Source organism: Nothobranchius furzeri, chromosome 14, assembly GCF_043380555.1.
Source record: "Nothobranchius furzeri strain GRZ-AD chromosome 14, NfurGRZ-RIMD1, whole genome shotgun sequence".
NCBI lineage: Eukaryota > Metazoa > Chordata > Actinopteri > Cyprinodontiformes > Nothobranchiidae > Nothobranchius > Nothobranchius furzeri.
Genome location: NC_091754.1, coordinates 27831888 through 27855006, shown reverse-complemented (window position 1 = coordinate 27855006; position 23119 = coordinate 27831888). Strand labels below are relative to the sequence as shown.

Below are 23119 nucleotides of genomic sequence, written 5' to 3'. Positions count from 1 at the left end.
GCTGTTGTGGTTGATGTGGCAATGGGTAATACCAAGTGATGGAAACATCAGGAAAAAGGAACACGAGAAACTAAAGAAGTACCAGGGCCTCAAAGAAGAACTGTGGAGTGGAGACATCGGTGGTGCCCTTGGTCATTGGGGCACTCGGGGAAGTAACCCCCAGACCGGAGGAGTGGTTAAAGCAGATCCCAGTAAAAACATCAGACATCTCAGTCCAGAAAAGTGCAGTTCTTTCTAGGAACAGCTAAGATACTGCAGAACCGTCAAGCTCCCAGGCCTCTGGTAGAGGACCCAAGCTTGGAAGGATGAGATCACCCACAGAGGGTGATAAATATATATATATATATATATATATATATATATATATATATATAATCTGCATAGTTCCTCCAACCTTCGCAAACATAATTTTAATGTAAATATTTTTGTATTTTCGATGTTTACCGTACACAGTTTTCAGTTTTGACCTAGTTAAAAAAGGGTGCCAAGATGGCTGAGTAAGTATACACTTACTGCCGAGCTCTGCAAATATAACTTTACAATAAGGTAAAAACATCACGTCAACTCAGAGTTTTTGAGCTGTTTTGTTCCTTAAGAAAAAGTTTTTGAGAAGTAAGAGGCAAAATGTCTAACCGGGATAACAAGAGACCGTCGAGCAGTTCCAGAACAAAACTAATGCTAAAGGCTGATGCTAACAAGGCAGATGATAGCCAGGCAGCTGCGCTGGTGAATCCATCGTTTGACAACTGTCATAATTATGCGGCTTCCTCACTTCCTCTTCCAATAACTGAGGAATTGATGGACGGGTTTTCACCTCTACCCATCACACCCAGCCAATCTCCGGCGCCAAAGAAAGCGATGAATTCCAAGGAAGGTTACGTGGATGTTGTTGAAACTTTATCAAAAGTAATAAATAAAAGGATGGATGACCTTGCACTACAGACTGCTGGCATTAGAAAGACTGCTGACTTTGCATGTGAGGAAATACGAAATGTGAAAGGCAGAGTTGGCTCTTTGGAGCAGAAAATCGCTAAAGAGGAAGGTCGCATGGATACCAACCCGCAGAGAATCACAGACCTGGAACGATACTCCAGACGGTGGAACCTCAGGCTGTTTGGTGTTAAAGAAGCTGAGCGGGAAGATGTATGGAAGGGTGTTGTTGAGATATGTCAGGCAGTGCTGCCTGAAAGTAAAAATTGCCTACGTGAAGCCATCGACACAGTGCATCGCGTCGGCCCTAAACGCCCAAACAGCACCAGGCCCAGAGCTATCATTATCCAGTTCATCTCCCGCAGGATCAGAGATGATCTGTGGAAAGCTGCGAAGACAGCCCCATACCTGAAGGAGAACCGAGACCTGAAGTTTGCAGGGGACCTCTCAAAGGAAGATAGAGACCACTGGAGCAAACTGTAGCTCATTACTGAACAGGCAGGCTCGCAAGGAGAACAAAAAGGCCTACTGCATCGGATGTCGAGGTTTTGTGAACGGGACAGAAGTTTTTCCGTCCTCAGAATGAAAATGGAGAATAATGGGTAACTAAGAAAGAAGGTTAAAACTGCCAGGTAGTACAACTGCGTATGTTTGTTGTTTATTTTCATGCACTTTATTTTTTGGTTATTGAGAATGTTATAACACTTTTACCAAATGATTTTCATAAATGCAATGCTCGGTCCCTTTTTGATACTTACTTTTCTATTAAACACTATCTATTAGTTCTATTTAAATTTCTAATTGGTCAGTTTTTGTTTTCTATACTGTCATTTTCTATTGTTTCTCTTTATGCCAGGGGGTTAAAACAAACTTTCAAAAGTAAAGCTCTATTTTTGTTTGCTGAAAAATACCATAGTGATTTCTGTTTTTTCCAAGAAAGCCATTCTGTTTCTACTGACGTGAACTTCTGTAAATCCCAGTGGGGTAACAATATCTGGTATTCTGGTATTCGCATGGCTCAGAGAGGTCAGCTGGGGTCACAACTCTCAAAGGTACTTTCGGTGGTACTGTTCTACAATCAGACTGTGATTCCTTAGGTCATTATATTTGTCTGGTAGTCGAATACAATCACTACATCTTCATAATTGTTAATGTATATGGTTATAATATCAAGTCTGAAAATGATAAATTAATTGACTCATTAGATACGAGAATTACTTTTTGGCTCTCTAAATATCCCAGCTCACTTTTGTTAATAGGCGGAGATTTTAATGTATCGCTTAATGATACTATAGATAGATGGCCCCCAGCACACTGTTTTAAAAGTAACTTGAGGATGGAAGCATTTATGGATAAATTTAATGTAACTGATATTTGGAGAGAGAAATTTCCTGATGATGTGTCATTTACGTGGAGGAACCACTCTGGTTCAAGGAAATCACGTATTGATTTTTGGTTAATTTCTAAAAATCTGTCCAAAGATAGCATTACGGTCAATGTCCTTACAACGCCACTCACTGACCATAGAGCAATATGCATCAATTTACAATTTCTTCCTATTGAAAATATTAATAGATCTTCATATTGGAAGTTGAATGGTTCACTTTTGAACCATACATTTGTAAAAGCTGAAGTTACACGATTGTTAAAACACTTTATCAACAAGGGTGATATTGAGAAGTCTTACAGTATAAACTGGGAACTTTTTAAATTTGAAACAGGTACAGATCAGAAGAGGAAGAAAAATTAATTGTTCAAATTTCGTCAATATATCAACTACCACCAGATGAAGTCTCAGAGGAGGATAAATTGCAACTTAGGACCCTTCATTCTAAACTTGACGAGCTTTATCGCCAGAAAGCTGAAGGTGCTTTTGTTCGTTCAAGGAAAAAATAGATAGAGGAAGGAGAACAGAACTCTGCTCATTTTTTCCATTTAGAAAAATTCAGATCTAAATCCAATACCATCCATCAGTTGAACATTAATGGTATGATCACTAATGATGCCAAAACCCTCTCTCAGTTTTGCTGTAAATTTTACTCAAAGTTGTATGAATCAAAATATAAGGCAAATGTTGCTACTCAGTTCATCAACTCTGTAAATAATATATGAGTAATTAAAACTGCAGATAGGCTTTATTGTGACAGTTCGTTCACTGAAAAAGAGAAACTGGACTCCATTAATCTTCAATAAGTCTCCAGGCACAGATGGCTTGGTAGCAGAATTTTATAAAATGTTCTCTTCCCAGTTAGCACCATTTCTGTTACAGGTTTATAACGAAAGCATTGGAAAGGGCACTCTTCCACCCAGCCTCACACAAGGACTCATTACTCTAATTCCTAAACCTAAGAAGGACTTACTTTCCAGAGATGACTGGAGACCCACAAGCCTCTTAAATAATGAGTATAAAATTCTAGCTCTATTGCTGGCCAGGAGAATTAAAGATGTTTTGGATGATGCTATAGATGAGACACAATCGGGATTTATGACAAAAAGGCACATAATATTAGACTCGTCTTAGATATCCTGGACTACTCTGACCTAATCCTTGAAAATTAATTTATCCTTTTCCTTGACTTCTACAAAGCTTTTGACTCAACTGAGCATAAATTTATATTTCTCTCACTCAAGAAATTTGGCTTAGATGATTTCTTCTGCAACGCCATCGAAACTTTATACTCTGGCGCAAATAGCTCTATCAGAATGAAAAATGGCACCACATCTCGTTTTTGCCTGAATCGAGGTGTACGTCAAGGGTGCACCGTCAGCCCTTGTCTTTTTCTACTTTGTACCCAAATTCTCGCCTCTTATATTGCTAATAGTCCTATGAAAGGTATAAACACAGCAGACAGAGAGGTTGTCATCAGCCAACTGGCAGATGATACCACAATTTTTCTTAAAGATGCTAGTCAGGTGTCAATTGCCCTAAAAATTCTAGATGACTTCTGGATTAATTTTGAACTTCTGGATTAATTTTAAACTTAAACAAATGTTAGTTATTACCTATCAACAATTGTAATGATCAAAGTATTTGTAATATAGCTATTCAACACGAAGTAACATATTTAGGCTTGATTATCTGTAAAGATCAAAAAACCAGAATTACCTCTAATTTTTCTCCAATAATTAAAAAAACTCAATCTAAGTTAAATCAGTGGTTACAAAGAGATTTAAGTTTAAGAGGACGAGTGTTGCTCTCCAAAGCAGAAGGTTTGTCTCGACTGGCTTATGCTGCCATATCTCTGCATGTGGACAACAGAACTTGTGGGGAAATTGATCGAATGCTCTTCAACTTCTTGTGGAAAAACAAAACACATTACATTAGAAAGAGTGTAATAATGAACGGCTATCAACATGGTGGACTCAATATCTTGGACTTCACTACCTTAAACACGTTTAAAATTAACTGGGCAAAACATTTTCTTAAAAATCCTGTCCCCATTTGGAATTTTACTCCTCACTATATCTTCTCTAAATTTGGTGGTCTAACTTTTATCCTGGGTTGTGACTACAATGTAGGAAAGCTTCCAGAAAAACTTTCAATGTTTCACAAACAAGTTCTATTAGCCTGGTCACTGATTTATAAACATAATTTTACTCCCCATACATACTTGATCTGGAATAACAGGAACATAGTGTTTAAAAATAAGTCATTGTTTTTCTCTGACTGGGTTGAGAAACAGATCACTTTTGTGAATCAGTTGTATAATACTAATGGACAGCTTATGTCCTACACAGAACTCCTAAACACATATAAATTTCCAGCAACTCCCATAGAATATGCAATACTTTTTGCTGCAATACCTATGGGTGTCAGAATGCTTTTTAAAGGTGTCCTACCAGTTGTACCACCTATTTCTCCTCCCGACCCTGTGAACACATACATAGGAAAAGTTTGTCTTACCGAGCATAAAAACAGTAATAGGAATATTCGTGCTTTATTTCAGAGAGAATCCTTATCTGTTCCATATGTGATTTTTATTGGAATTCCTTTGTCACTGACATTAGTTGGAAAAGAGTATGGACCATTCCTAATAAGTATTTTGTGACAAATACATTTCATTCAAAATACTTCATAAGTGTTACCCAGCTAATCACTATATGACAAAGTTTAAGAGGGACATTGATGTGAACTGCTGTTTTTGTGGAAGCCACCATGAGACCGTTCAGCACCTCTTCTGGATCTGTTCACATGCTGCAACGTTTTGGAAAGACTTTAGCAGATTTATTATCGGACAGCTCTGCAAGGACTTCATTTTAAAATGGGAAAATGTTGTATTTTTTTTCGCAAGCACAGAAAGGAAGATGTATACTTTGTTATAAATTTGTTAATTATGCTAGCTAAATTCTATCTCCACAAATGCAACCAAAAACCTAATTTCAAGCACTATTATAGTGACACTCCATCTTACATAAAATTGATTAGTGGATCACTAAACAGAAAAGCTTTAAAAACTATAACTATTTGCACTACCTACAATTTATTTGGATGTGTGTAACATTTCTGTAGTGCACCCCCTGGCAAATGTTTCATGTTCTTTGTTCAATTTTGTATGCAATTTGTTTGTATACTTATCACCTTGTTCAATAAAATTTTGAGGGGAAAAAATAAGTTTTGACCTAGTTTCATGAACCAATCAAATCGTCGGACATTTCTTCTTCTAGCAAGGTTGTAAGAGCGCGCAGGGGGCTGAAGCGGAAGTTAACGTAAGTTAATTTCAAAATAACCTATTTTATTTCTTGATTCACCTTTTTAAATGCCGATTTTACCGTAAGAAATGCACATTTTTATCAGAGTACGTAAAATGATTGGTTTTGTATGTAGTTGGAGACAACACTCCGATATAAAAATGTCAGCAACATATAAGACCAAAATCTTTGTTTATTTTGAAATGTTCTAGGAAACTAGCAACATCCTTGTTTGAACTGACGCTTGTCGAGGCTCAGTCAACCGTCGTTTACTCTGAAAACAGTAAAGAGCGGTGTCTGAAATATCAATGAAAACGTTCATTGTTGTGAACGTAACTCCGTCGGTATGTTATATTTAATGTAAAATCGACTTTATTTAGTGAATGGGAGATGTTGGCAGTTGAATGCACGGCTACAGCTGTTAAATCGCTGGTAATGTATTTTAATCCTTAGCATGTTATTTTTTTTAAACAAACGTGTGTGTCAGCATTAGCACAGTGACCCTTTCGTGTGATTAAGTGTGTTTTCTCTCTGGTAGGGGGGTATTTGAGCTACTCGTCGGCGTAAAACGTCGAATTTGTCCCTTGAAGTTGGAGTAATGGCTTCGGCGCTCAGCTGCTTCTCCGGTCCGGAGGTGCTGGAGGACGTGAACCACGCTCGGAGCTTGATGAGTGAGTTGAAATTACTGTACGACTGCCAGCTGCTCGGGGACATTACTATCGGCGTTGAGTGTGAGGAGGATCCCCTGGAGCACAACCTGGCAGGAGGAGACCTTGGTCAGCTCTTCCTGTGCAGCCGCAACGTCCTCGCTGCTGCCAGCCCCTACTTCAAAAGCATGTTCACGGGAGGGCTGAACGAGAGCATGCAGGAGAGGGTGCTAATCCGCGGGGTGGACTCTGAGTCCATGTCCGTCATAATCGACTATTGCTACACAGGCAGGGTGACCATCACTGAAAGAAACGTGCAGAGGCTCTACGCTGCAGCCAACATGCTCCAGCTGGAATACATCCGGAAAGCTTGCTCCAGCTTCATGACAAGGAGGCTCGATCTCTCCAACTGTGTGGGGGTGCTGAAATTTGCAGATACCTATGACAATCCTGAACTGAAGGAGAATGCACAGGCATTCATAGCCAGAAACTTTAACCAGGTGTGTAATGCAGGGGAGCTGTGTGAGCTGACTTTGATGCAGTTCAAGGAGCTGTTGTCTCTGGACACTTTGGATGTGGACTGTGAGAAGAAGGTCTGCTCTGCTGCTTTACAGTGGATTGAGGCAAATGCACCGCTTGAGAAAGAGGATGCTCTTCAAGCTCTGAAATGTGTGCGCTGGGACTTGTTCAGCGAGAAGGACAAGTGTTACCTAGAGGGTCTCATGGCAAGGCCTTTGATTGAGAAATTTGTTGAGTCGTTCTTTAACAGGTCTTCCGAGGATGGCTGTGGGATGTCTGCAGCTCTGGATGTGCCAAAACACAGAATAGGTGTGAGTGCCAAAGAGATGATTTTATTTTTTGGTTTACCTAATGACAACATAATGTGTTGCGACCCATACTCAGAGGACTTGTACTTCATGGCTCCTCCTTTAGAAGATCTGAGCAGTCAGGATTACAAACGGTCCACAATGGAGTCATTAATCGCCTGTGCCACGCCAGAAAACAACTTGTACCTAGCCTCTCACCTTTCCAAACAGTTCTGGATCTATAACGCTGTCCTCAATAGCTGGCAGGAGCTGGCAGAGCGACCGCTTGGCAGAATACACTCTGGGATGGGTTACCTTAATGGCCATGTATACCTTCTGGGAGGCCGGAATCCAGTAACTGATGCCAGACTGAAGGAGGTTGAGTGTTACAGCATCCAGAGGAACCAGTGGACATTTGTGGCTCCTCTGCCTCACTCTTTAGGTAAAATGCAAGTGGTTTCACTCAACGATCACCTATACGTGGTTAACAAAAGGAGAATGCTTTGCTATGATCCAAAGAGGAATCGCTGGCGCCACTGCGGGTCGCTCCGACGAGACAAGCTTCACAAAGCCTGTGTCTTCCAGGACCAGATCATCTGTGTGTGTGATATCCCTGTGGTCAAAGCCTACAGCCCCACCAGGGGCGAGTGGAAGAGGCTGGGAGACATTCCCATCGATAGCCGTGCTCTGAATTACCAGGTGATCCAACACAACAACAAGCTCCTCCTCCTCACCCAGACTCTGCTGCAGCACAACAAAAACCGGGTCCTCATCCACGAGTACGATCCTGCTCGGGACTCGTGGAAGAACATCATGGCAGTCTACGTGTCCACCCTAGGACCCGTGTGTGTTTCAACACGCGTGTACCCAGCGTGCCTCGGCTCTGCCCACAGCTTTTCCACTGAGGAGGATGACGACAGCGGCTCCAGTGCCGACTGGGACCTGGACGGGCTGACAGACGCAGACTCTGATTCTGGCAGCTCCAGCTCGTTCTCGGATGAGAACTGGTGAAGCGTGCTTCTGTGTCAAATAAAACCCTCATTTATTATTTCTTTATTGCATTTTTTGTTACCGTTTTTTTTTTTTTTTTTCTGTAATGACACCACGAGCTGGGCAGAATTTTACTTTTACTCCAGTCAGTGACAGCATTAAAACCACATAGATAAAATGACTAACACTTGACTTAGTGTAGTATTTATGTGGATATCACCCTGAGATGTACTTATGTGTTTAAAACTCTTTCCCATACTGCAGCAGTTCCCCGTTGTAGTCTATGTAGGCTGGACAACCAAGACTGGGTTACGTGTTTCATAATGAGAGAAAACTTCAATAATAAAACTAATAAATGCTGCTTTGTTTGGCTGTAACTGAGAAATCTTTTATGTCAACATTCTTCTATCTGTTTTCCTCCTTCACTGATGAGACAAATAAGTATTTTTTTTTTTACTTTTAAGACACCATAAATGGTGCTTTAATAAAATTGATCATAAATAACTTTGCCCCATTTAGGATAAATCTGTCTCACGGTGAAGATAGGAGTAAAAAAGTGACATTTTATCAGTTTTCATAAATTATCAATCCTTTTGTATTTGAATATTTAAAAGCAAGTTGGAACGTGACACAACAAGATGCATAAGATGGATATGATTAAGAAATAAAAACACGACTCAAACACATGAATGTGTTTTGATGCCACTGCCAGAATATTTTTCTCATTTGTGCTTGAAAACCCATAGAGGTATTCTGTTTTTAGTTTATAAAGCAAACTGTTAGAAACGAGTTCAGACACTTAACTGATATCAATGATTGGAAGGGTCTTTTAATGCTTTCATAATCCCATTCTGAGTTAGAAGAGAGAACAGGTCCAAATCTGCTTCAAACTGGTGTCAAATCATGACTGATGTGCCTCACGTTTAGTCTCCAAACACAAGAGTCAGAAACAGGACTTATATGTTTTTTATAATGACCAAATGCTGCACACAGTTGAGTTTATGAAAATTAATATAGTTTCTTGAAGTCTGTTTACTGTGTCCTCTCTCAGGGTTAGGCTTCAGCAAAAGCATTTCTGTCATGTTAGAAGATCATTTTGGGAGTTTTATCAAACTACTGATGATAAATATGTTTTGTTAAACTTTATTTGAACCAGTTGGGTGTTTTTTCTTTTTTGTATTACTATTTTCTTATGGTTTATATATATATATATATATATATATATAAACCATTCTCAGTTGGTTTGTTTTCAGCACTATCTGGGGATTTTGTGGACATTTAATATTTTAAGTTATCGGTTTCTAATTTTGAGTTAAAACACAAATTAAAAACTGCTTATTGTAATTAGAACATTTTACTTTTTTGTCGTACAATTGTTGTGATTCAAAAACCTTTCTAAATGACCACGTGGTCGAAATTAGCATCTCAGTCAGAGCAGTCTGAGATGCTCTGTCTGAGATGTTTTTGTGTGTATTCTGATTAATGAGTTTAAGCCTGACTGGTTGTTTTGTACACATGAGAAGGAAATTAAGATGTTCCCGTCAGAATAAAAATCCATGTACATAACATTTATTTGTCCAAGATGGTATTATTTCATGTTGAAACTGGAAACAGTTGGATCAAAGATGGTGTGTTCATTTTTGAGATTTTTGTTGGAATTTTCAAAACTAGCTCATGTTTGACAAAAATTTGACAAAATACCATGTAAGTTGTGCAAATCTATAACACACAATTTTAGAAAAACACATTAGTCATTCACTGAGTGGTAAATGACAATAATTGTTGTGCAATACTATAATGTACTTATCACTTGAAATTGTATAAATGTTAGTTTTTTTAGACTGTTGATAATGTTCAGTAAATTTGTAAAGAAATATGTTGAATTTAAATGAGAAAAATGTCTAAAAATAATAAAATCATCAACTGAGAGAAAGTTTTTCCATCAGTTTCCCTTAAAACATATTTCTTTGCTTTATTGCAACAACGTGCATGAAATTTTAATGTTTAAAATTTAAATTAATATTTAGAAAATCAAGCATATCTGTAAAAACTTTTTCCTCGTGCTTTACTCATTGAGCAAAACAGGCAAGCAAATCATAAAACAGCAAAGCAGTCAAATTTATTTAAACTACTAAATATTGTTGGAATTAAAAAATATTATTAAGATAATACCACATCTTTGGACAATTATATAATTAAACTGATTTATTGTGTTTTTGTGCTTTTATTGTTTATTTTCTGCTACTAGGACTTCCCCAGGTGACATTCTAGCGGCGATTTTTCATCTTCTCGCGATACTTCACTGCCGTGACGTAACACTCCAAACATGAGCGATGTCAACAAAACACAGGAGGAATGGGACTCAGTTTTCAGTGAAAACGACTCCTTAGAGCTCTTCTCCAGCCTTGAAAATGACAACAAACAAGCTCGAACGTTTAAGATTATCGTCATAGGAGATTCTAATGTGGGGAAGACGTGTTTGACCTATCGCTTCTGCGGGGGCTCTTTTCTGAAAAACCCGGAGGCGACAATCGGAGTGGATTTCAGGGAGAGGACGGTGCAGCTGGACGGAGAGAGGATCAAGGTGAGAAGGCTCTTAAAGCAATCAGATGTTTTCAGTCATAACAGAACTTTTTATGGGATTCACGGCAAAAACAACATTTTAATAAAACAACTTATTTAGCTACATCAGATATTTAGATTGTATTACAGTATAAAGCAGCTGTGGCACAAACCAGCTGTGTTAGATCAGATGGCCTTTCTACTGACATTAGACTACTATGGTCAAGTCTGCTTGGAGATGTGTGCCACAGACAAAGTGTAAGGAGTCAGATTATGACTTGATGTGTTTTTGATTCTATTCCAGCTGCAGATTTGGGACACAGCTGGCCAGGAGCGGTTCAGGAAAAGCATGGTGGAGCACTACTACCGCAGCGTCCATGCCGTCCTCTTTGTGTATGACATGACCAGTCTTCTCTCCTTTGAGAGCATCCCTGAGTGGATCAGCGAGTGCAGCCGACACTCTGTGGGGCCCTTAGTGCCTCAAGTGTTGGTAGGAAACAAATGTGACCTGAGGGAAAGTTGCCAAGTGCCCACGTCGGCTGCTCAGTCTCTCGCTGACAGCCACAACATACCTCTGTTTGAGACCTCGGCCAAAGACCCCAGTGAGAAAGAACACATCGATGCGATATTTCTGACTTTAGCTTACAGGCTGAAAAGCAACAAGACTCTGAGACTGAAGCAGCCGAGTGAGAGCAGTCTCAGGGAAATGCGGGACCAGCAGGAGCAGGATGCAACATCTTGTCGATGTTGAGGTTATCTGTGTCCCAAATGAGCGGAAAGTGAACGTAGATCCTGCAGCAGACTTTAAACAGATAATCGAGCCGGTTTAAAAAAATGTCTCTAATTTGTGTTTTAAAAAAATTGAACCGAAGCTTCCTGTGATTCAAAACTGGACCCATGCCACAATGTAGATGTATACGTTTGTTAACCAACCTTTCTGTGAAATGAAAAAGGGGAATGTGGGTGTATTCCAAGTATTTGCACTTTAGATGAATGGTTATGAATGACTTGCATTATTCAAAATCATCACCCTTCTTAAAGGATTCACTACTAGATCACAACATAGACTGTAAGTATTATTTTTGAATGTAAAATCACAGAAACAGCTCAGTCAAAATCAGGAATGCAATTTTAAACATGGAACTGTCTTTGGACGGGATTTAAATACATTTTATTTACAAAATAAATTTGAGTATTAGTCCTAATAATGACGATTAACTCTCATCAAATATGGTATTTATGCTGCATGTATACAGCAGTATAGTTTTCGCAAAGCTAGAGATTTCTGACCATGTAAAGCAGCAAATCAAATAAAACACTTTTTATCTGGATTATAAATGTGTATTTTTGACTATTCTGGTTGTTGCTCTGTAACATTAGCTCAAACATGTCAGGTAGCTGGTCTTGTTTGACAAAGGAACTATGTAAGAATAAATCAGTTCTGATATTATCTCACACTCCCTTTAATAATATTAATGATGATAATAATTAATGCAATATGCCAGTCTCTGAACAAGAAAAGTTTAATTTATACAGCTTTATAATTTAACTAACTGTTGATGAAGATACTTTACAATAAAAAGAGGCATATGGTAAAAATGTGCTACAATTGTCTCCTATTTGACGTAATTCTAGCGCCCTCTAGCGGACAACACATGTAACTAGCAATAATGCGTTACGGAAAGTTACGTAAAAGGGCGAGTCTGTAATTATAAGTACTAGTTTAACCTACTTATTAAGAAGAATTCTATTTGTTAAGCTTTGTTGATTAGTTGTGCTCTTACAACTGTGACTGATTAATGTGCATGCATAAATAAAGGGGCGGGGTGCTGCTACCGGTCCCCATTGAATAGTGCCTGCATGGTGTTTGTTTGTTCCTCCGTCAAGGGTAACTGGCCGTCGGTTCTCCTGTCTTCAAATGGCTGCGTCAACACTATTAATTAAGACTAAAAATAGCTACAAAATCTACTTCTTTATATGTAACGTTGACGTGTGGTGACAGTTTTCAAGCGGTTCTTCGCCTAATGGAAGCTGTGTTGTCATTTTTACCAGCTTTTTATGGGTAAGTGAAAGCAGCACGGTAACCAGGCAGTCTGTATTCTCTTCTCGGCGTCTCCGCGACCACAGCTCTCTTTTCTGGAAGACGACGTCAGAGAACACCTGTCCGTCAGACGTTTTTCGTGTAGGTATGAGTATTATTCCGTGGATAAATGTTTAATTTACGATAATGGTCGCCATTGTTAGCTTGTTTTGGAAGCTCCACACGAGGAGCCTTTTCTCGCTGACACGATTCGGTTTGTTTGTTTGTTCATTTATTTATGAGTTATCTGACCGCAGGCTGTTGACGCTAACGTAGATTGTAAGGGAGTGTAAGAAAGTAAACAAGCTTATATGTAATGTCCAGCTAAATTTCCCATGAGGTGAAGTTCACTGCCCACCAGCAGCTAGCTTAACCTGCATGTAGTAGGTTGCAGTCTCATTCTGATAAAAGCAGACGTCTAGATTTAATCTGTTGTACATTTACATTTAGGGGGCGTAATGACAAATGCTGGGTTGAATTTACATTTCGAACAGCCATCGGTAGCCAGTGCTTTGTTATTCTTCTTAGACATGTTTGGTTCCCTCTTTTTTTTTTTAGCTGTCTTTCAACATGAATTTGGCTGAAATCTGTGACAACGCCAAAAAGGGCCGTGAATATGCCTTACTAGGAAACTATGACTCCTCCATCGTGTACTACCAGGGTGTGATTCAGCAGATCCAAAAGCACTGTCAGACCCTCAGAGATCCAGCACTTAAAGTGAGATGGCTGCAGGTGAGTCCCTTGAAACCTGGTCTGAACCATTTTTGAGCTTTTGTTTAGGTTCCTCGCCCCTGTTGTTTTGTCTATTGTTACACGATCAGAGTCTACCAACATCTGATGGGTTTTAAAGTATTAAAAAGTGGCAGATTGTTCCAGTAGAGCTGATAATTCTGTCAATTATTCCAAAACTGAAGGCAAGTAACAAATATCTTGTCCTGTGTAGACACTGTGGCACGTTACTAAGATGTTTTGTGGTCATAAAAATGTTGAGAATCCTTCCATATGTGGCACCAAAGTCAAACTCCAGCATGTGAAGGTTAGTGTGGATTGTTTAAAAGCACTCCACACAAGGTTGACCCGGAGACACGTGGAAGGATGGCTTTTGTTAAAGTGCACCTACGCAGATTTCTAAGGAGAGAAGCCTACAATGACACCAGTTTCAACAAAGTCAGTTTTTTGTCGGCTGAAAAAATACACTCTTGCAACCGGGTTTTCATGTAGAAGTTCATTATCCATCGACTGCATGTGCAAATGAATGCATTTTATCACATTTTTTCCGTGATTCATTATTTATTCTCCCTTTTATTGGTAATCAGCTCAGACAGGAACTGACTGAGGAGTACGAGCAGCTGAAAGGCATCATGGGAACACTTGAGAGCTTCAAGTCAGTGAGGCCTGCTGAGGTCCTCCCCTCTAAGGTGGAGGAGCGACCCGAGGATCCAGCTGTGTGGCCTCCACCCATCCCAGCAGAACACAGGTGGGTAGAGCTGGTGTGCTGCAGATTTCATTGCTTTTGGATGAAGAAAACTAATTATAGAAAGCATGTTTCTAAGTTTGACAATGGTAGATTTTATATCAGCGGATATAAGCAGAAATGACCCATGCCTATTGTGTTTTTGTAAACCCAGGGAGCACGGCTGCGTTTGTGTTTCAGTGATCAGAGTTCAAAAAGAAACTCAGCAGAGCAAAACCGGCAGAAGGAAGCACTTTGAGTTTATTTTGCATAATCGGTTTAATCTCTAGAATAATAAATAACTATCAGAGATCGTCTTTTACCTGTTATCCTGTCTGAAACTGCTGGTATTTTCAGCTATTATCCATCTTTCTATATCGTATTCTTTGTAGGAATCCTGTTGCAGCGAAGCGGCCCAACAGCGCCGTGAAGCAGCAGCAGAAGAAGGACTCTTCTGGTCTGCAGCATCGAGGAGCAGGGCCAGGAGGCCGTGCCCAGGTCAACCCCAAGGCAGCAGGGGCCAGAGACACTCGGGGTACAAGGGCCAAAGACGATAAGGTCAGGCAGCTGAGCAGGCAGACATGTTGTTGGAGCCTTTTATTAAAATATCCTTTTCTCTGCAGGGGAAGAAACCAGATCTACAGGGAGATGCAGAACAGAAGAAGTTTGATGGTACAGGATATGACAGCGACTTGGTGGACTCACTGGAGAGAGACATTGTGTCTCGTAACCCCAACGTTCACTGGTATTTATATTTTAAGCTTTGTAGCAGATTTCTTTCTGCTCTGCTCACTGGTTGCTCTCTGATCTGTAGGGACGACATCGCTGATCTGGAAGATGCTAAGAAGCTGCTGAGGGAAGCCGTGGTGCTTCCCATGTGGATGCCTGACTTCTTTAAGGGAATCCGGCGGCCGTGGAAGGTACAAAGGCCGGATGTGTGCTTTCATCCTACTTTAGGATCAAATTCGGTTTAATCTGCTGTATAATCTCAGATTTTCCTCTCGGTTAAACTTCATCATATGAGGCCTTTTTCCCTTCAGGCCCAACATGTGAGAATTTTTAAAACGGCACAGCTCTTGTACACCAAAACTTTCATTTTAGAAATTGATGCAGGGCAGATTTTTCACCAAAAAATCTGTAGGAGCAGCAAAAACAAGAATCCATAAACGGGTTTAGAGGAGAAATACATCTGAGTGCAGGTTGCCTGAAATCTACGGAAGCCCTAAAAGGCAACTGAAAAAAAAAATTCTTGTGGCATTTTTCAAAGTTTTTATTTATTTATTTATTTTGCACAGCCCAGAGAGGCAAATGGAAAAAAGTTCTTGTAGCAATTTTCTAAGATTTTTTTTTTTTTTGGCCAGAATTCGAATCAGAAGGGAATCACAACATTAGGAAATTGCTGCGATACTTGGTGCAAGAAAATTTTAATGATTAGCAAAAATTATAATAAGGAAATAAACACAATGAAATGATAATAATGTATACAAGCCAGTGTAGGTACTGGTCCGAGCGGACCTATCAGTTAAGGTGCAAACACAACACATGGTCATGTGACGGAAACAAAGCAGCTGGAGTTGGCAGTTCTATGATTGACATTCATGAGTCTGACCACAGAAGGGGAAAAAACTGTTCGTGTGGTGAGAGGTTCTGGTCCAAATGGATCGGGCCTCCTGCCAGATGGGAGTGAGTCAAAAAAGACTGTGTGAGACGGGTCAGCTGTGATCCAACCTGCACACCACAATGTCCTGGAGGTGTACAGGTCCTGTATGGAGGGGAGTTAGCGGCCAGTTACCTTCTCAGCAGAGATCATGACGCGTTGCATTCTCTTCATGTCCCTGATGGTAGCTCCAGCATACCACATGGTGATTGAAGAGGTGAGGATGGACTTGATGACTGCGGTGTAGAACTGCCTCATCGACTGTCTGGTAGGCTGAATTTCTTCAGCTGCTTCAGGAAGTACATCCTCTACTGGGCCTTTTTTATGATGGAGGTGATGGTATGCTCCCACTTGAGGTCCTGGCTGATGGTGGTGCCCAGGAAGCGACATGAGTCCACCATCATGATGAGTGTCACACAGGGTTGTGGGGGGAGTGGGGCTGTGTGCTTCCTAAAGTCCACGACAACCTTGTCTGTCTTCTGGGTGTTTAGCACCAGGTTGTTGTGGCTGCACTAGGACACCAGCCGTTCGACCTCCATTCTGTAGGAAGACTCATTCCCATCAGAGATGAGTCAGATGACGGTGGTGTCGTCTGCAGACTTGATAAGCTTGACAGACTCATGGTTAGAGGCGCAGCTGCTGGTGTGAGGGGAGAGAACACAACACTGATGGTCTGCAGGTCAGAGACATTCTTCCTCAGCCTCACTTGCTGCTTCCTGTCCACCAGGAAGTCAGCGATCCACCTGCAGATGGGGTCGGAGATTGGGAGAGCTTCAGCCTTTGTTTGTATCCTGGGATCAGATGGATGGTCACATGGTCAGAAAGTCCGAGTGCAGTGCGGGGCACTGCATGATAGGCTCTCGTTACCATGCTGTAACAGTGATCCAGTGTCCTCTCCTCTCTGGTTGGGCATTTACTATATTGTTTATATTTGGGAAGCTCCTGGCTCAGACTGGCTTTGTCAAAATCTCCCAGAACAATGATGAGGGAGTCCGGGTTCGTCCGCTCCATGCACAATGTCTGTTCCGCGAGCCGAGCCTCATGCACATCCGAGTCTGGCGGGATGCAAACAGCAGCTGGAATGAATGAAGCAAACTCCCGTGGAGAGAAAAAATGGTTTACAGTTCATAAAAAGATATTCCAGAGGGGGAACAATGCTGAGCGATTGCTGTAAGATCTGTACACCAACCATTATTCATGTAAAAACACACACCTCCACCTGTTGTCTTGCTGGAGAGAGCCGCTTGCTGATCGGTGCAGAGGAGACGAAAGCCCTCCAGCTGGAGCGTGCTGTCCGGGATGCCCTCACTGAGCCACGTTTCCTTGTAACACAAGACACAAGATGAGGAATAGTCTGTTTACGTTTCTCATCAGGGCCAGCTTGTTGCAGAGTTGGAGAGGAAGACCCCAGGTAGAGCTATGGAAGGCAAAGAAATGTTCTCCTAGAAAAATTTTAAGTCATTTTTTTTCTGACTTAGCCCAGTAAGGCAAAGGAAAACGTGTCTGTCCTCTTGTAAATTTTCTAAAGATGTATTTTTGTAAAAGTTCAACTTTTTTTTAGTTTGCCTCTGGGCTAAAAGAAAAAAAAACTTAAAAAATGCAACGCTGGAAGAAAAAAAATTATTTTTCGTTGCCCTGCAGGGCTTCCGTAGATATCCCTGCACCAGCTGCTGATTTTTAGTCCACGCCCACTTTTCCTGCTGAACTTCCAATAATTCCCATCAGCATTTAGCCGTAATGCTCAGTTTGAGTCATCCCACAGGGTTGCAGCCTCTTCTGGAGCATCGATGGTTTCTATTCTGGCAAAATATAAATATTGATCAAATGGAAGATTTAGATTATTCCAGTGATTTTTTTACTATTTATTTATTTTACATAATTTATGTTTCTACTGGAAACCCTTTTCTCTTTAGGGAGTGTTGATGGTCGGCCCACCCGGGACTGGGAAGACCATGCTAGCTAAAGCTGTGGCCACAGAATGTGGGACTACTTTCTTCAACGTGTCCTCTTCTACCCTCTCCTCCAAGTACCGGGGCGAGTCTGAAAAACTGGTTCGCCTGCTGTTTGACATGGTGAGTGCCTATAAATGGGTGTTTGGGGCGTCTCCGAACACTTTTTGTTGACGAGAGGCTGAATGTTTGGCTTTTGGTTCCCAGGCCAGGTTTTATGCTCCAACCACCATCTTTATAGATGAGATCGACTCCATCTGTGGGAGAAGAGGGACATCAGATGAACACGAAGCCAGCCGTCGGGTCAAATCAGAACTTCTCATTCAGATGGACGGTTTGTAAATTGGGAAAAAAGATGCGGATGAGATAAAACTCTCCATCAGATGAATCCTGTTACACTTGTGTTGTCTCCAGGGGTGGGAGGAGCTTTAGAGAACGACGACCCGTCTAAGATGGTGATGGTCCTCGCTGCCACAAACTTCCCCTGGGACATCGACGAGGCGCTGCGCCGGCGACTGGAGAAGCGGATCTACATCCCCCTCCCCACAGGTGACCACAGCACGGACTCGGACAGTGATGATGATTTAAGTTCTTGTTAAATCCAGCCACCCTCATTAGAGATGTTGTGTCTGTGCAGCCTTGGGTCGTGTCGAGCTCCTGAAGATCAACCTGAGGGAGGTGGAGCTGGCTCCTGACGTAGATCTGGACCTCATTGGTGGGAAGATCGAGGGCTACTCAGGAGCAGACATCACCAACGTCTGCAGGTTTGGGTTCATGACGTGCATTGGTTTATGTATTTTCCATCGTAGGGCACAAGCTGGTTGAGTCTGTCTAGCTTTATTTTAAAAGGATGTGGCAGAAGGAACAGAGCCCAAATGAGAGGACTTGGTCATAAACTGACTTTTTTATTAATATAAGGTTGCTGAAGCTTTTTCAAACAAGATTTTTTAGACATTCTGCTGGACTAAGAAATCTGATAGTCATGATGCTTTTGATTAACTATAAATCAAAATGGTAAAACCCCTTTTCTATCAGAATGGTGTTGGTTTAATTCCCGCGGTTCTGCTCTTCAGTCTGCACACAGAGAGGAGCTTTTAAAATCCAGCTGATGCATTATGGGTTTATGCAACTAATTATAAATCTGCCTTTGAAACTTTCACAACACAAGTGCGTTGAAAAGTCTGCACACCTCCAGAGGACCCTGTTGGGCTGAACTCCAAAAGAGCATGATGGGATTAGAAAAGTTATCCCTGCATTGTTGAATGACCTTCGGAAGTGTTTTATTAACTAGTTTTGTGTATTTTTACTCAGTATTTCAAGAGCAGGTTCACTGAGAATCCATCTTTTACTTATTGTATTTGAAAATAATCTATCACTGTTTTTCATGCAGGCTGAACATGAAAATAGTCTCCTACACCTATCTCCTGCGTTGGCTTCTGATAGAAAATAGACGGTGAAACTCTAGCATTAGAAAATCCTGACCGAGCTACGTCACACTGTCACTTAACATTCATGGAGTCACCCATCTTGACTCACGAGAGGGAAGGCTGTTGTTGGTTTAAGCATACAGGAAACAGCAGGTCATGTCTCTGCTCGTTGAAGCTAACTGTTAGCATTAGCAACCCCACCACACAGCAGAACTCCTTCAGGCTTGTGTTATTTGTAGAGATAAAACATCAACGTTGCAGCCAAAGTTGTGTTGCTGTTATCCAATCAGAGGTGAGATGTCCAAATATCAGAAAATAAGACTTAATCTTGTTGTCTGAGTTTACTTTAACCATGGACACACTATTACCTGTTTGTACTGATGCTGCTCTAATCTGCGATTGGATAGTGCCAGTATTGGTACCAAGTATCAGCTCTAGCTCAAATTTTCAGAACCAATCTCTGAGGAGTTCCTCTTGATTGGGTACCTAGATGCATATTCAAAAGGCTGTCGGTCACTGATTGGCTAGGGGTGGAGCCACTGGTTGTGTCTCACACTTTCTCACAGCTACCAGCGATGATGTGGTAACATTGACTGAAGGTTTGCTGTGATTACTCCTGTAAAGAAATTTGGCTGGCTCAGCCATATTTGTAAAGAAAAACTTGACTGGCTCAGTTATATTGTAAGGAGAAACTGTCTTTACTCAGTTATATTGTTAAGAAGACTCAAAGGTTGTTTTCATCGATAAACTGACGATAATATCTGTGTGTCTGTGTTTCAGTTCAATAAGGAAACCAGTTTGACAATTAAAAGTTTTAATTCTTCAAATTAAACTAATGATTTTGAAATTGACAAACAGGTAATAACAATCAACATTGGCAACTTTGTGGGACAATCTTTAACAGTTGATATGCTGTTCTTGCTCAAATAGACCTTCTGTTGGTGAATGAAGATTGAGAGTGATATGAGGTGAGATGGATGCGTGTGTGCATCTGATTTTGCTTCAGGAAGAAACAGGTGTCTGAGTGAAAAGTGATGGTTTGAATAAACTTAGGTTTAGTTGGAAAAGATGCATCAAAACGCTATCTGTCGTGTTTTGCCTCACCGAAAATCGGACCCTCTGTTGGACCCGGGACGTCACCTTAGGATGGTGTTTCATCCAGGGCACCTTGGCTGGCAAAGAAGACAAAGATGCGCCGCGAACCGGTCCAGAGTTGCCCTCGGTACACGCCGATGGTAAAGCGTTTTGTCGATGCGCTTTCTTAAGTTAATTCACTCAGAAATCAAAAGACTCGGTAATGAGTCTGCGTTAGAAGTTGCGACTCAGCTATTCTGCCTGGCTTGGCAGAAACAGTGTGAGAGAGATGGGGGGGGATTGAGCCAATGGGCTCCGTGCCCCCGTTAGCGGTTGTTCACACGTCCTCTCTCTTTCGTTGTCAAGCATGAACTCCAATCATAAGACTGAAACTTACCAAAAACCTTTCTCCTCTCAAAGCAAACGTGTGCGTCAGCAAATGTGTTTTGGAGTTTAACTGTGAGAATCTGTGTGTGGGTGTGTGTGTGAATGTTTGTGTGCTTGAGTGTGTGTGAAGGTCAGCAACAAACACTCTCAACATTATCTAATTATGGATTCATTAAATCTCTTATAATTACCCCAAAGCATAATAGTCATTCATTTGATTAAAACACATTTATAATGAGCAAATTGATGATTAAACTTTTAACATTCAAAACAAGAAAAGGAAGTTTAAACTTTATGTTTTGACTTGTTATGACTACTTGTCCATGAGAACTCCTTCTTCTGGTACCGCAGGTGGCAGATGTTATGGTTTCCTCCCAGACTCGCTGGCGTTCAGGTCTTAATCTGTGGGTGAAAGTTCTCAGCGACCCAGCTTTGACACAGCTGAGTCCAACACCACCTTTGTGACAGAAAACCCATATTTCCTCACGTTACACTCCGCTGGAGAGTCATCTGAAATACAAACACACAATACGTACATGACTAAGTAATATTTTTTTCACATTAAGGATATTTAAGCTGGATCTTTTGCGTATTTACAGCTAACTATAGCAGGTGAGCATTAGCATTAGCTTACCATCATCCCATCTCTGTTTGTCCTTTTGCCTGCAGCCATCTCCTACCCTGTTCTTTTCACAGGATCTTTATGCACCAGAGTACCAGAATATTGAACACTGCTCTTAGAAGTGTCAACGCGCCCGCTGTTATGGTTTACATGTCCGAGTCGCCTACAGAGCACCCCGTTATAAATGCTTCCACCCAGTAATGTCTTTTCTCCGTTGCAATGGAAGCAAAACCCTCACGTGTAGTGTAGACTACATTAAAGTCCTTTCTCCTCCAGCTGACATCTACGTCCTCCAGCAGGAACATTTGCCCAGAGGACGACTTACAGGGCATTCATCCCTACTAGAGACCACTGCTGATGTATTAGTGAACTTGGCCTTTTGGAAAATACCAGTCAGCAGCATTTTAGCTTTGTTACTGCAGGTTTTTGTTTTTTCTATCAGCATGTGTGTGTTTTATTATTTTACTGCAGTCGTGTGGGAAATAACAGAAAGTTAATCTGTGACTCACACTGGCTCATTGACCTTGGACGAGTGTTTCAGCCTGCAGGATTTCATCACTTTTAACCGTTCTCTGCTGCGATGACTAAACACCCTTCTCTCTGCTCCTGCATCAGGGACGCGTCCATGATGGCGATGCGTCGCCGGATCCAAGGCCTGAGCCCAGAGGAGATCCGAGCCCTGTCCAAGGACGAACTGCAGATGCCCGTCACCATGGAGGACTTCACCTTGACTGTGAAGAAAATCTCCAAATCCGTCTCTGCCGCAGATCTGGAGAAATACGAAGCCTGGATGGCCGAGTTTGGGTCGGTATAGAGAGCAGAGCTCAGTTGGACCAGAGGCTTGAAAAGAAAAGTGACAACTTCGAGGAGGACGAGGCAGGAAAGCATAAAAATGAAGTATTTGTAAAATAAGAACCTCTCAGACTGCTGTGGTTCTATTTCAGAACCTTTTTTGCTGTTTTAAAAATGAGAAATTATAATGTTTACATCTTTTGAGCTTTAGGTCCAGCTGCCAGACCGGAACTAAACAAATGAAAAAAGTTGTGCAGTTTTATTCTTAAAGCTGCCGACTGTCATCAGAGCAAAGGTGAAAACATATTTACTTTAAGTAAATGGAGGCATCTGTTGGGATCGGTTTTAGTACCTAACTGTTGAAATTTTCCTTCATACAACAGCTTTTGCAGTTTATTAAAAAAGTATAAATAGAACTGAGTTGTACTTTAATTCAGCTGCCTGTTGTTTTCAAGTAATGGTACTAAAATGAGTAAATATTTGGTTCTTTTATCTGTATTCTTAACAAGCCTGGTCTTTTATAAGAACATGGTTGTAAATTCGAGCACTTTAAACATGTTTTCTCAAGGGGTCCCAAAATCAGCGTCTTAACTGAAAATACTTGAATTTTAGCTCTTATTAGTTTGTTTTATTTTGAATCTGTTTGGATAAACTGATGTAGCCAGACTGAAGAATGTGGCTGTTAACCTGTGGATTTATTTAATTTCTTTTAACATTAAAATTTTTACGTTCTAACCTACCTTGTGTCGCTTCATCAGTCTGATTAACTCAGGTTGTGTTACCTCATTTTGGAGAAATGTAACATTTAGACTGAAATGTGTAGAAGAGCCTTTTTTACACTTATTAGCAAGTGAATGGATTAATGTTTCCTCATGTCATTTTCCAGAGCAGTAAATAAACATGATATTAAAGGGATGCTAAGCAGTTTTGGCTTTTTATCGCCCCCTAGTGTCCGTTTAAGCCAAAAGTGAAACGTGTCTCCTCGCTTGTGAGTTTGTCTTTTTAAAACTTTAATCTAACAGCTGAGATGTCTCCTCAGCCTTCATTGGTTTCT

The 23119-nt window shown here is 40.9% G+C and overlaps 3 protein-coding genes across 6 annotated transcripts; all 3 read left to right on the top strand.

Moving 5' to 3' along the window:
• Positions 1 to 5561: 5561 nt before the first annotated feature.
• kbtbd7 (kelch repeat and BTB (POZ) domain containing 7) lies at positions 5562 to 9630 on the top strand. Of its 3 annotated transcripts, none has more exons than XM_054746761.1 (2): positions 5562 to 5637; positions 6158 to 9630. In XM_054746761.1, the coding sequence occupies exon 2, from the start codon at positions 6218 to 6220 to the stop codon at positions 8081 to 8083; it is 1866 nt and encodes a 621-aa protein (XP_054602736.1). In that variant the 5' UTR covers positions 5562 to 5637; positions 6158 to 6217; the 3' UTR covers positions 8084 to 9630. The 3 variants fall into 3 exon arrangements, with proteins under 3 accessions (XP_054602736.1, XP_015821547.1, XP_054602735.1); XM_015966061.3 differs by lacking the exon at positions 5562 to 5637 and adding an exon at positions 5838 to 6051; XM_054746760.2 differs by lacking the exon at positions 5562 to 5637 and adding an exon at positions 5840 to 5963.
• A 720-nt stretch (positions 9631 to 10350) lies between these two features.
• zgc:101559 (Ras-related protein Rab-33B-like) lies at positions 10351 to 11955 on the top strand. Its single transcript, XM_015966072.3, has 2 exons — positions 10351 to 10646; positions 10929 to 11955. Exons 1-2 carry the CDS (start codon positions 10389 to 10391, stop codon positions 11373 to 11375), a joined length of 705 nt encoding a protein of 234 aa, XP_015821558.1. The 5' UTR covers positions 10351 to 10388; the 3' UTR covers positions 11376 to 11955.
• A 679-nt stretch (positions 11956 to 12634) lies between these two features.
• Positions 12635 to 22804, top strand: katnal1 (katanin p60 subunit A-like 1). 2 transcript variants are annotated; one of them, XM_015966071.3, is made up of 11 exons: positions 12635 to 12806; positions 13263 to 13436; positions 14021 to 14181; positions 14550 to 14715; positions 14781 to 14902; positions 14972 to 15077; positions 17728 to 17886; positions 17971 to 18097; positions 18178 to 18312; positions 18401 to 18527; positions 21889 to 22804. In XM_015966071.3, the coding sequence occupies exons 2-11, from the start codon at positions 13275 to 13277 to the stop codon at positions 22085 to 22087; spliced, it is 1464 nt and encodes a 487-aa protein (XP_015821557.1). In that variant the 5' UTR covers positions 12635 to 12806; positions 13263 to 13274; the 3' UTR covers positions 22088 to 22804. The 2 variants fall into 2 exon arrangements, with proteins under 2 accessions (XP_015821557.1, XP_015821556.1); XM_015966070.3 differs by having other exon boundaries at positions 12673 to 12810.
• The last annotated feature ends 315 nt before the right edge of the window (positions 22805 to 23119 follow it).